This window comes from Blennius ocellaris (assembly GCF_963422515.1).
Source record: "Blennius ocellaris genome assembly, chromosome: 5".
Taxonomy (NCBI): Eukaryota; Metazoa; Chordata; class Actinopteri; order Blenniiformes; family Blenniidae; genus Blennius; species Blennius ocellaris.
The window spans coordinates 9,441,216-9,453,249 of record NC_137654.1 but is presented as its reverse complement, the minus strand read 5'-3'; the positions used below and the strand labels follow the sequence as shown (position 1 = coordinate 9,453,249).

At 41.9% G+C, this 12,034-nt stretch overlaps 1 protein-coding gene across 1 annotated transcript in view; it reads right to left on the bottom strand.

The window, feature by feature from the left end:
• ctnnbl1 (catenin, beta like 1) overlaps nucleotides 1-12,034 on the bottom strand; it is a 62,280-nt gene that overhangs the window by 35,156 nt on the left and 15,090 nt on the right. Inside the window, exons 7-11 of the mRNA XM_080496180.1 lie at nucleotides 10,893-10,984; nucleotides 9,390-9,462; nucleotides 7,362-7,420; nucleotides 6,722-6,870; nucleotides 2,330-2,511 (exon numbers count right to left, since the gene is read on the bottom strand). Of these exons, the coding sequence (XP_080352306.1) occupies nucleotides 2,330-2,511; nucleotides 6,722-6,870; nucleotides 7,362-7,420; nucleotides 9,390-9,462; nucleotides 10,893-10,984 (555 nt within the window). The remainder of the gene's footprint in view (nucleotides 1-2,329; nucleotides 2,512-6,721; nucleotides 6,871-7,361; nucleotides 7,421-9,389; nucleotides 9,463-10,892; nucleotides 10,985-12,034) is intronic.

Here is a 12,034-nt window from a genome sequence, read left to right as displayed (position 1 = left end):
AACGAGCACTCGTGATATTTAAACACAAACCAACCAAAGCCAGGGTCGGTTAAACTCCCTTTAAAAACTTATGGAATTCAGCCTCACCACTGTCCCAATGTTCTTATTTATAGGCCAGCAGTAGAAATAGCAGCTCACAAAGGGCTTCCTACACACTTCATATGGGGGGGGTAAAATTGTTTTTAAATATTCTGACTTAACTAAACTTTTCTGAAATGCTACTACTGTGCAACTGCCACGTAAATAATTCTTCTGCACGTGTGAGTAGATGGACAATAACAACAATGTTTGCCTCCAGCGTGTCATGACTCCCAGTCCATGTTCTCCTGCGACCTGGTAGTTTTATAGTCGAGTCACCAGAATCACAATCAACCATGTTGGCAGCACATTGCTCTGTGCTCTGCATGTGTGTGTGGTTTCATTACAAAAAACAACCAACAGAAATATCTCCTGGCCTGGCACGAACTACATCATTTTCAGCCTTTCTGCAGATTCTGTTTAAACAGAAATGTTGCCGTGTAAACACGAAACCTTTCTGAAACAAAAAAAGTAAAAACGATGTGGTTTCACTTGAAGCGTCGTCATGGAAACGGAGCCCGAGACACAGCTTCTTCTGGGGAAAACAAATAAATCAAGATTACACTGGTCTTGCTTCACAGGAGGGGCATGAACCCTCTGGTTGGATTTAAACAACTGTTTCTGTGAGTGTGTCTGCCTTGCTGTGGTGGGGGGATGGTGGGGGGAGGGGGGGGTGTTACCTGAAGAATAGGTTATCTCAATCACTGTTCCTCCGACTGCTCAATGGGGTCAAAGGTTAATTCATCAAGTCCCTGTGTGGGATGGGACACAATGGAAGACAGGTTGTTCTCCTCCACCGAGGTGGTGAACCTTAATTAATAGGAACAGTGTTTGTGGGGGTGGGGGGTGGGGGTGGTATTCATGCGGTAGATGCAGGTAATCAAACAAAAGAGCAGATAGACGGATGGAGTTCCTGCTTCTAAATCTATTTTATATGCTCTTCCCGTATGACATGGGCCCGTCTCTTTCTCCCTTTCTATCGCAGCCGCTTGTTTGCACTTCCGAGCGCTCACTCAAGAGACAAAAGTGGTTTGAGAGTCGCAGGCAGGAAAATCAATCAAGATTGAATTGATAGTGTAAACTGACAGGCTGGAGAGGCAGCAAACCGTGATACATGAGCAGATTAGGGGCCGAGCGTGTCTGCAGGAAACGGGTTTGACTGCACGCCGAGAGGCACCACCAGCAAGAGGGAAAAGAGAGGCCCTGGCATTGATTAGCATAATCACGTATATTAGTGCCGTCAGCAACGTATGGATTTTTTTTACTTGACAAATAACACAAATCATGAGCGCTGAAGGTGGTTGAAAAAGTGGCTGTAACACTTTATCAGTCGTCATCTACATCTTCAGCCGTCGTTATGTTTTCATCACAAAGCCTCAATGATGTCTGACACTGGAGCTTTTAAACAGAAGTACCATTTCTCTCTGCGCTGGCTCAGATAGTAAAGAGGGCTGTGTTGTAGTCCTGTGGTTGCAGGTTCAATCCCCCATTTACTCCTGCAGAAGTGTCATCAGGGGGGAATAACCAATCCTCAAGTTTCACACAATAGGATCAATAATGCAGGGCATCTCTCAGCATGAGTGTGTGAAAATTCGAAAATAAAAGAATCTATTATTGGAAATTGTAGAAGATATGTCCAAAACTTAATGAGAATGACTTCTAGATATTCCAAAGCGGATGCAGTCAACAAGACTGATAACGAAAGTGCACAACACATGACAACAGAACAATCAACCGCTTTCTCTCTCACTGACTTTTTTGAAGAAATCGCATCCAAATAAGAAGAATTACAAGGTGATACCAATGGAACAGTCAAGGAAAACTTTAGGTCAGAAAACAAAACAAGCAGTTGTGAAAAATCTGAAGTTATAGTTGCAGGAAATTCCAGAGAAAAAGCTGAAATTCCATTTGGGTCTCAAAATTGTATTTCTCTTTACATTCCTTTTGCTTTTACTTTAGAATATATCAGGAATGATTTATGAGGAAATTCAGCATTCAACAGAGGATTATTACCCGGCATGAAGCTTGTGTAGTGTATCGCTTTAGATCTTCTACAGGGGTGGAGCCAGGCGTACTTACTTTCCCAATGAGATCCACAATGGCTTCACTATCTTCACTGGCAGTGCCACAAATAATCCAAAAAGGATCTTTCACTCACTAATATAACCACCTGTCTGATGATGCCACAACATCAAAATTCAAGCTATTTAAAAGGTCCGCATGCACGCATTGCTTTGCTCTGATCACTAACCTTCATGCTCTTTTTCTGAAGTCCCCGTTTTCTTCATCTTCTTGGGAGTTTTCATGAAAAGGGGGAAAATGGTCCGCAAGCCCAGGATGTCCACAAACTTATGGCAGTTATCTCCTCCTTCTGGTCCGATCATGCCGTGGTCCAAAACCTTGAGAGCACTGGTTCGAGACATCTTCTTCTCTCTACATCAAACACGCACACAAAAAAAAAATGACATGATAATGGACTGTACAGGCTGTGGTAGGTGTGGTCATGTGACAGACCAGAGGTGTCCCACATACTGCATGCGGACTAAACGTAGCCCTTTGTGATTTGCTCAATTTCCTTTTTAATCATTGAAACTAAATCTGTAAATAAATGCAGATTGAAGATTGCAGAAATCTTAAGCCAAAGAAAGTGTAACTTTTTTTGCAGGCAACCAACTTCCAAGAGAAAATATTGTAATAATAAAGTTATTATAATAAAATCAAGTTATCTATGAGATACTTCTTGTTCACAAAGTGCCTTATAGTAAAATATTAGCTGCAACTAACTGAACTTTGCATCAGGTGGTGTAGCAACCAATAATGTAAAAATATAGACCTTCATCAATCTAATAAGCCATAACTTAATATTGTGTTTATAGTGTTATCAAATATATGATCATTATGGCATTTTTCTGTTTGTCTGAAATTCGATAAGGTTTTGTAAAAACTTACTCCAATAAAAGGACTTTTTTATATTGTACTCTGCTTTTTGTCTTAACATAAAGGGAAACATTAGTTGTTTGTTGTAGGTTATCATTTCAGATGGGATTGGGCTGTATGCGGCCTCTGAATTAAAATGAGTTTGACACCCCTATAATAAATACTTTATGTTTTAATTAAGCTTGTGCAAGCTGTTTTCTTAAAAAAAAAAAAAAAAAGTTGCTATCCTGGGTATACACTGGATTTAATCAGGAAATATTTAGAAAAAAAAAGTGTTTCAAAGAAATAAATTGCAATATAGCTATCCATCTGTTCACCATCAGAACAACATTGCAGTGATAAGAACAACCAACTGCTTTCTGCTCAGCCCCCCCCCCCCCCCCCCCCCCCCCCCCCCGCCACCTCTCAGGAAATGTAGCCGTCTGTCAGCATGTCACTTCCTGCGTTCCCACCAATGACATATGACAGCATTTATCTCAGAGGAGGGACACATATTTCATGCAGTTGGGTCTGGATCTGCAGACAGACACATTATATATGACAGACGGCTGGGGAGGGCAAAGGGTGGGGGTGGTGGGGGGTGGTGGTGGGTGGAGATCTTTCTGGGGTGATTCAGTGGGCGAGACAGCTGACTTAACTCAACGTGCCGGCGCCGTGGAAATGCCTGGCTGTCAGCTCGACGCCGATCGCAGGTCATGTCTGGCGGATCCAGGAGTGACAGTAGCGGCAGGGATAGTCGGGGCAGACTGAACGACGGATGCTGGTTAGATGGTGGGAATCGGGAAACTGAAAAGCTCGACTGATTGGGTGTAAAAACAGGTGCAGAGTCTGGCCTTACACACCGAGCCAAAGGGTCATCACGACTCCAGGTGCGAGTAAAATCTGGGCAAATCGGAACAGGCTTGAAATAGAGTTTCTGAGAGAAGTAGTCCCATGATAACAGATCTTTTTTTATTACGATTTCTGGCTTTGTTTATTATTTTGGGCTTTGTGCAGGTCAGAAAGCAGGATTAAAGTGAACAGGACCAGGGGAAGGATACAAATTAAAGTGAGATAGCAAGATGAGGATACATTGTAAATTAAGGGGTCCGTTAACTCTTTTTTTAGCCATTTTTAAATTTCCTTGTTAAATTATATTTATTCTACAGCCAGAATTGAAGAAGGCTGATAAACTATGGATACTTAAAGAAGACTATAGCAAACTGTATACGATCAGAGTTCTTGTTATAGTCTTAGAAAGTTTTACTCGAGTTAGATCAGTTCCCATGTGGTGATTCGTCTACAATCTCAGTTATTTACAGACTCAACCACATTTTCTTCATCAAGTTTTATATTGATCTATTTAGCGCCCGTCTGCAGAATCAGAACAACCCCACTTCCCTCACACACCTCATTTGTGTCATTTGTCTTATTGAATATTATTTTGATTCATTAAAAATGTATTTTATTTCGTTATTTTCAGAAAAATCCTACAATAAGCACAGTGGTGTTCCACCCTTGTTCCTCCTATTTGCCCTCCTCCTCTCCAGACGGATGATTTAACAGAAAAAGGGGCTTTTTGCATTCCGATAATGAGATATTGATCGCGGCTTTAAATCTCCGCGCAGTGGTGTGATTATCAGCATGCGAGTCTGGGAGCTGTGAAGGTTTCATAAACGTGTCTAATGTAGCTTTATGAGTCTTTAAGGTCACGTCTTCGTCTTGCTGCACTCCAACTGTTCACCGAGTGGACCGGGTGAAATAGACAGATGTACAGAATAAGAGGAGGAGGGAAAGTTGAGTGAAAGCTGAGGGTCAGGTTGAACATCAAGAGGTTTCTACTCTGAACATCTATTTAAAACTATTTTTTTAAAGCAATGATACACTTACTGCCACAGATCCAGCTTCATATCCCTCCAGACAGGAGGATAATATATCAGGACCACAAACTTTAGCTGTTTTTCTGGACGTTTCAAAGAGCTTCGACTTTGAATGCTTCCCACGAAACTAGAAGTAGAAGCTCTTGTTGCAATAAGTGTGTTTTCATCAAGAGTCTAGATTTAAAGAGAACTACCTTAACCTCATCTGCGTGGAAAATGATGCTCCCGCTCCAGTTACATAATCCACTGCAAGGCGTCGTTATAGCGTTGTTATTTCCACAGATAGATGAAAGCTGCTCCGAACACAGAGGTTTGCCGTTTGTGTGAGCTTCAGAAAACCTCGGCTTCAAAAGCGCGGATGCAAGTTGACAAACACACTTTACTAAGCAACCATGTCAAGAAGTTTTTCCTTGACATTTTCCAGAGATTTCAAGATGAAGAAGACACTTAAGTGTCAAGTAAAAAAATGTGATATTACCATAATCATCCTAATTTGTATTCAAACACTTTAAACCTGTATGCTTAGTGGTATTTACCTTAAAAAAAAAAAATATGTATTTGAACAAAGAAGACATTAGATCCCCAAAATGCAGTAACTACGTTACTTTACCTACTGAGATAAGTGTTTGTAAAATAAATGCATTGGAGCATAAAAATGATCATTAGTAGGCACAACATGGAGATGAGGCTCATGTCAAATTACAGGCACTCAATGCTGCAATGCTCCACCATGCCGGCCTGTTGGATCATTGAAAACTGCCCAATTTGACAAAAGTGGGCAAAAAGGACACAGTTCACCCTTTAAAAACACTTCAAGCTTTTGCGAGGCTTCACTGCACCAGCATCAGATTACAAAACCAAGTGCAAGTACATGTAAAAAAAAATTGTTAAATGACATTTTGACATATTAGTCGATGTACGTACTGCAAGTCATCAGATACCCAGGTGAGAACAAAATCTGGCTAAAGGGGAGACAGAAGCCACAGACATGAAAACAAGAAATCTCCCCACCATACATGGAGGGTTTCACCCCAAGTCCAACATCCTGAGACGACATGAAGCAGGGGGAGTTCAACCTGTGGCTCCCCAACCTTTTCTCTAAGTTTTCTCTAAATTATATGTGAATAAACCCAAGTCATCCTACTTGCACATCAGTCATTTCCAAAAGCATCCTTGTCTCATGGGGGGAAAAAAGGGTTTTGAAAAAGCACAATAACTCCTATGTAAAATTGCTCAAGATCGTTAGAGCCTCAATCCAAGCTCAGGAAGATGACCCCAAAGAATGAGCTCTTGAATTCCTCGGGCAGCTGAGACCTGATGAGGATGACGAGGAGCAGGTAACATGGAGAGACAAGCCCCGTCATGGCACGAAGCACTGGCATATAGAAGAAGAAGATATCGAGAAGACCTAACAATGACTGGAAGCACAACAACAGCCAGTGCTGGAGAGCCACGCAGGCCAGACTCCACCCTAGTAGATCAGATCCAAGGTGCAAGCTGTGCAAAGATGCCTCAGAGAAAATGCAGCACATAGTCGCAAGATGCAAGATGCAAGCAGGATCAAACTCACAGTTTCAAGTTTAAATTTAAAGATTATTATCGCACTATTTTACTGGTCCGACCAACTCAAGATGGTATTGAGCAGCACGTGGTCCCTGAACTACTGCCTGAAATGAAAAATCTCCTCTGCAGAGGTAAGACGTATTAAACATCATGTGTACATTTTGCAAGCATGCACAATTTTGTACAAATGAGCGGAGGTGCACAAATTACGGATGAAAATAGCATCCCTGAATGATGATGATGACGATCTTTGGTCCAGTGATGGTAATCAAATGCGACCTCACCTCAGCATGAGGTTCATGAGCTGCAGCCCTTCTCCTCGGAGGAAGCGGTCCCGGTTGCTGGGCAGCATGAGGCAGGAGCACAGACCATCGAACAGGTTCTCCATCATCTCCTGCTCCTCCGCTGTGGCCGGGTTGTGACGTTTGAACACCTGAGAGGGGAGGCGGGCGGAGAAACCACACAGATACGGAAGTCAGCATTTTAGACCCATTTTAAATAGTTTTTGGGGAGTAATTTGAAGAAACGGGCGATGACGGAGGGGGAGTAAGCCTAGTGTGAACAAAAGCTGCTAAAAAAAAAAAAAAGCTTAGACATCAACTTTTGTACATCATCAATTATCAGTTGTATGCCCTCCCATGGCTGCGGTCCACAAATAGTCACAGAAGGCTGAAAAAGTATGTGTGGGATTAATTGTAAAGCTTAAAATAGAAAATGAGTGAGGGAGTAGAGTTGATTTGGTATGAATCTGTGAGCTGGAGCATTATCTCACAGCACGTGTGAATCTTGCAGGACGACTCGTGTCTTGAGAAACAATTAAGCTGTGCCTCAAAACGGATGGTGGGAGACTTCGAGGGTTAGTGGGGTGGAGAAACGTTATAAAAAAAAAACAAAAATAAAAACAGTGTCAAAACAAACTCTTACAGATAGCTGCTGCAGTAACACATCAATGCCATCCATCTCGCCGAGAAGCTCTCTGGTGTCTGCGGGGGAGAGGAGGAGGTGGTAAACAGAGAGACGGAGGAGCCGAGGCTTCGATTCAAGAGACATCCACTACTGTGGTCCGGACCAAGTCTGGTTTGCTCTGGAGTCACGCAGCAAATAAGCCGACGGCGATTCACATTATAACTTGTGCAAAGGAGAAATGTTTGCCTCCCTCATATACGAATGTGGACAAATGTATTAAAATGAAACCAGAAAATTGCCACAGATGTGAAGAATCATCAGAGCCGAGATGTTCCCAGGAAGCTCTTCAGTAAAACCATGAATGTTAATATACTTAAATAAACACTTTCAAATGGTTTAACGGTTTAATGTCAGACAAGAAGCAGTCTCAGCCTTAAATCTCTCAATATATCAGTTTCCTATCACAGAAAATCACTGTTCACACCTGCAGAAACCTGCTCACATATACAATTTCTCTATGGAATTTGTGAATTTTATCCCTATTTGTGTCCCAAAAAAATCTACCAATGTCTAACTAATGGCCCTAAGTTACCAGGAGCTGTGGCTCTCGCTGTCTGTCCTGTGATCAACTGGACGGACACACGCATGAATTAAACAATACGGTTAGTAATTCACATTTAAATGTTTTATCTATTCCAAAGAGTCATTTAGTTGTAAGGTTTTAGTAAGTGTATTCCAACATGGTGGAAGGACCGATCATTTATCTCTTTACTATCTTTAGTTTTGTGGAGATTCAACTGACTCTGTTAAATATCATTTATGCATGTTCACAGTTATGTAGAAGGATAAACACAAATCCATCCATCCGTACTTTGTGTTCACGTTGCAGTACCGACAGTACTCGGTGTTAAGTTTCAGAGCCAATAACAGAACCGCCAGACGTTTCTGTAGAGCGATGTAAAACTTTGAGGTGGTGAACAGCCTCACGCACTCACCATGATAACTATGTCGTCAATATTTCTCATAACGTATGGAGGCCAGCATGTTTAATGCTCGTATCCGTGTGTGTGTTTGCATAAATGAGCCTTTGCAGGTGGATAATAAGCTGGTGTATAAGGTGTATAAGGTATATAAGGTGTATAATAAGCTTTCATACTGACCAACACATTGTGAAAGAGAAACTCCAGGGCAACCATTAAAGTGAGGGCACTGAGCAATATGATTCCACATCATGTTTAGACTTTTAGTCAACCCACATGGAACACAAAGAAACACTGTGAGCTGACACCAAGCACTTGTAAGTGAAGGTAAAAGGCTTTTGGTGCAAAGTGCAAGCAGTATTTTCCCACAGAACTTCGAAAAAACTGCATTCTAAGTCTAATTTAACAGCGGTAAGTGATAATTACATTGAAATGAGGACCTCAAGGATTGTTCCCGACCTGTCATTCTCTTAATAGCGGCCCTGTGCTTTGCCTTATTCATGCTTCAAACCACCGACGGTATTAAATATGAGACATTATTCGCCCCGGCAGGTTCCCTTTGTTTAGTGGAAAACAACATTTTTCAGATTTGGAATTTATTTTGTCTTCGGAAAGCGGGAGGGAGAGGGAGAAAGGCGGTCACCGGGGGAATGAGTGTAAAATGAGACACGACTCCGACTGAATTTAAATGCAGCTTGTACCATTAATGAGAACCTGTCCATGGACCTGATAGGCCCGTGGCTACCCGAGGCTTTACAGGGTTTTCAAGCGAGGGATGGAATGGATGAAGAAAACAGCAAATAGACAAGGAGGGATTGTGGGAAACAAGAAAGGCAACATCAGACCGTAAAGAGGTGGAGGCAAATGAGAAGGAGGAAGGGCCTGAATAGCGAGGTTGAAAGAGGAGAGGCAACAAAAAGAGATGAATATGACATATAAATGGGAGAGAGGAAGAAAAGAAACACACTGAGAGAGAAAAAGAAAAAGAGGGGTGGAGGCGGCAGAGATGTGGAAGATAAACTAATACCATTTGGAAGCCGCAAAGCATTTACTGAGATGCACTTACTGTCATTGTTTTGCAGCAGGATGGCCAGGATTTCACTGCAGTACAGCTTGTTAGCATCAAACGGCATCTTTGCCTGGGAGGGAGATGGAAAGAGACCAACTTCTAATTACCACTCATCTTGACAAACTCTTCTCTGGAGTGCAGCATGTTAGAAAAGCACTGTTTTCTCAGACTAAATCAGCTTATGAAAAAAAAAGAAAACTAAACAGGGATTCAGTTCCGGTGTATTGACTAAAGCGGTGGTTCAATACAACTGTAATGCAAAACACATTTCGATATTATAGCAGCCTTTCAGAGAGGAAATGCAGGAAAAGAAACCTTTTAGAGAATGTGAGTTAATACAAGCTAGTTGGCCGTTCACTCGGGATGAAATGGGGATTTGGATCAGAGGGCTGGTTGGCTGGTTGGGCTGGCCGGTTCATCGGTCGGCCGGTGAGTTTGCTGGTCGGTCAGTTGGTTGGACAGATGGCTGCATAAATCTGACGGACTTTCCTCAGGCTGCACAATATATCGCAACTTCATCATTACTGCAATAGCAACAAAGCACTTCTTGGGAAAAAAATGCCTTAACGGTCGTAAATTGTACTTCCAGGGATTTAAGTATTAAAGAAAGTGCCATTTATAGATAAATCATTGTGCTACCAACTAACTTAATAAATGACATCTCTGATTATTTAATACTTGGACACATTGCAGCAGTCAGGAGTGCAAAATGAAGGATAAAATGACCACAACAACACACGTGACAGAAAAAGCCCCAAAAAGAGGTAGCCCAGTTCCAGCTCTTGTAAATTAGGGGCAAGAGAAAGACCACTGTTCATATATAGAACAAATCTCAAAGAGCAAACAAATAGTATCTACTTTGATGTATTTATCACACATCATTTAGGTTTTGCAATATTCAACATTATCGCGTTTGCCTTGATTCTAAATTGTACGATCGGACCTGAACTTCATGTCAACTTGAAATTCTGTGCGAAGGTCTGTAAGAATGTCTTTGTGAGCCTCCAGCTATGAAGCACGAGTCTCCAGTTGGAGACGCACAGCAAGAAGGTCAGAGCATCTCGAGTGGGCATCGAGAGGTCGAGATAACCTTCCGCTAGCACGCCCCCTCAAACTGTGCACTGCATCCTCCAGACGGCTGAATCCTACGCCGACCGAGTCGGAAGCCTTAAATAAAATATTATACTGCGGCGCGGCTGCACTCGGGTGCTTCATCTTCACAATGTAACATAATAATGTCTCCCTTTCCCACCGTTCACCGCGTGAAGTTAAAGCCGAGCGGTCTCATTTGGCCTCAGCGGAAGGAATCCGGAATATTTTCCACATGCCTAATACACTGAATGAGCAGGACTTCACGGGTGGTATTAGCTGGAGGAGCACTGTGTTGCGTCAGCTTTGAAGAGGATGGGTGCAACATTTAAGTAAGGTGCAGGATTTTTTATTTTTTTTGCCTTTATGGGGCCGGTCTCTGTACTTTTGGTCCGGCTTCCTCCCTCTTACCTTGATTCTCTTGAGCAACCACTGCATGAGTCCCTGCTGCGCCGCCTCGGTGCAGAGGCCCGGTCTGAACTCTGCCATGTTCTCTACGATGGCTGTGGAAGAAATTGAAAGGAAAAAAAAAAAATGTTGAAAAAAATGTATGAACTCAACCTTTAAAGCTAATATCCACCTCACTTCAGTCGCCAGTTCTTCATTAAACATTCATGATAAACATAAAACATTCAGTCAATATATAAACCTGTCATGGACTCTGGGGTATTCGCATGTTTATTACATGCTACATTGTGACATATTGGCTTTACCAGCTTGGGTAAAGCATCAAGTTTAATACAAGCACAATATTAACTGCCACTGAATCAGAGTTTATGTATGTAACGTTGAGAATCAATACGCAAGATAAAACAAGGGCTTTCTGTACATCATTTATATAGACTCCCAGTGCCATTTGGAGATGAATAACAGAAGCTATAAGCGATTTAAGTCATTGTTCTTGTCTCGTTAATGTTCATGGCAGAATGTGGGTACACTCTCGCATTTTATTTCAATGGTAATTTTAATTGTATGGGTCCATAACTCTTTCAGGTATTTTCACCGGAGTGATGGTCTATGAACTCTCCCCATAAGACTACCAGACTGTATTCAGTGTGTTCATTAACCAGCCTCAAAAAGAAAGAGTAACGCGTATCGTATATAATGGGATTGAATTCAATTCAACTTTATTTATTAGTGCCAAATACAACCCAGTGATGTCAAGGCACGTTTACTGAGAAAACCCAACAATTCCACATGAGCAAGCATGAGCAAGAATGGAAAGGAAAAACAGAAAGAAACCTTCGCAGAACCAGGCTCATTTTGTTCTCTGCACATGTGTTTTGTCATTACGAAACCAACAGCACCCACTAAGTGGCCCAACATGAAAACTACACCACTTTCAGCATTTCGGCCATTTCTGTGTAACCGGACAACGTTTTCAAAACATTGTCGCGTAAACATGAAACATTTCTCAAGCAAAAACGATGCATTTTCACTTTAAATGTTGTCATGTAAACAGGGCCTAGATCTTTGTAATTATTAGTTTAATGGAGAATAGGTGAGAGGAAGTTATAGGTCCTGTCACTCCTTTGTGAAAATGCTTGATTGGA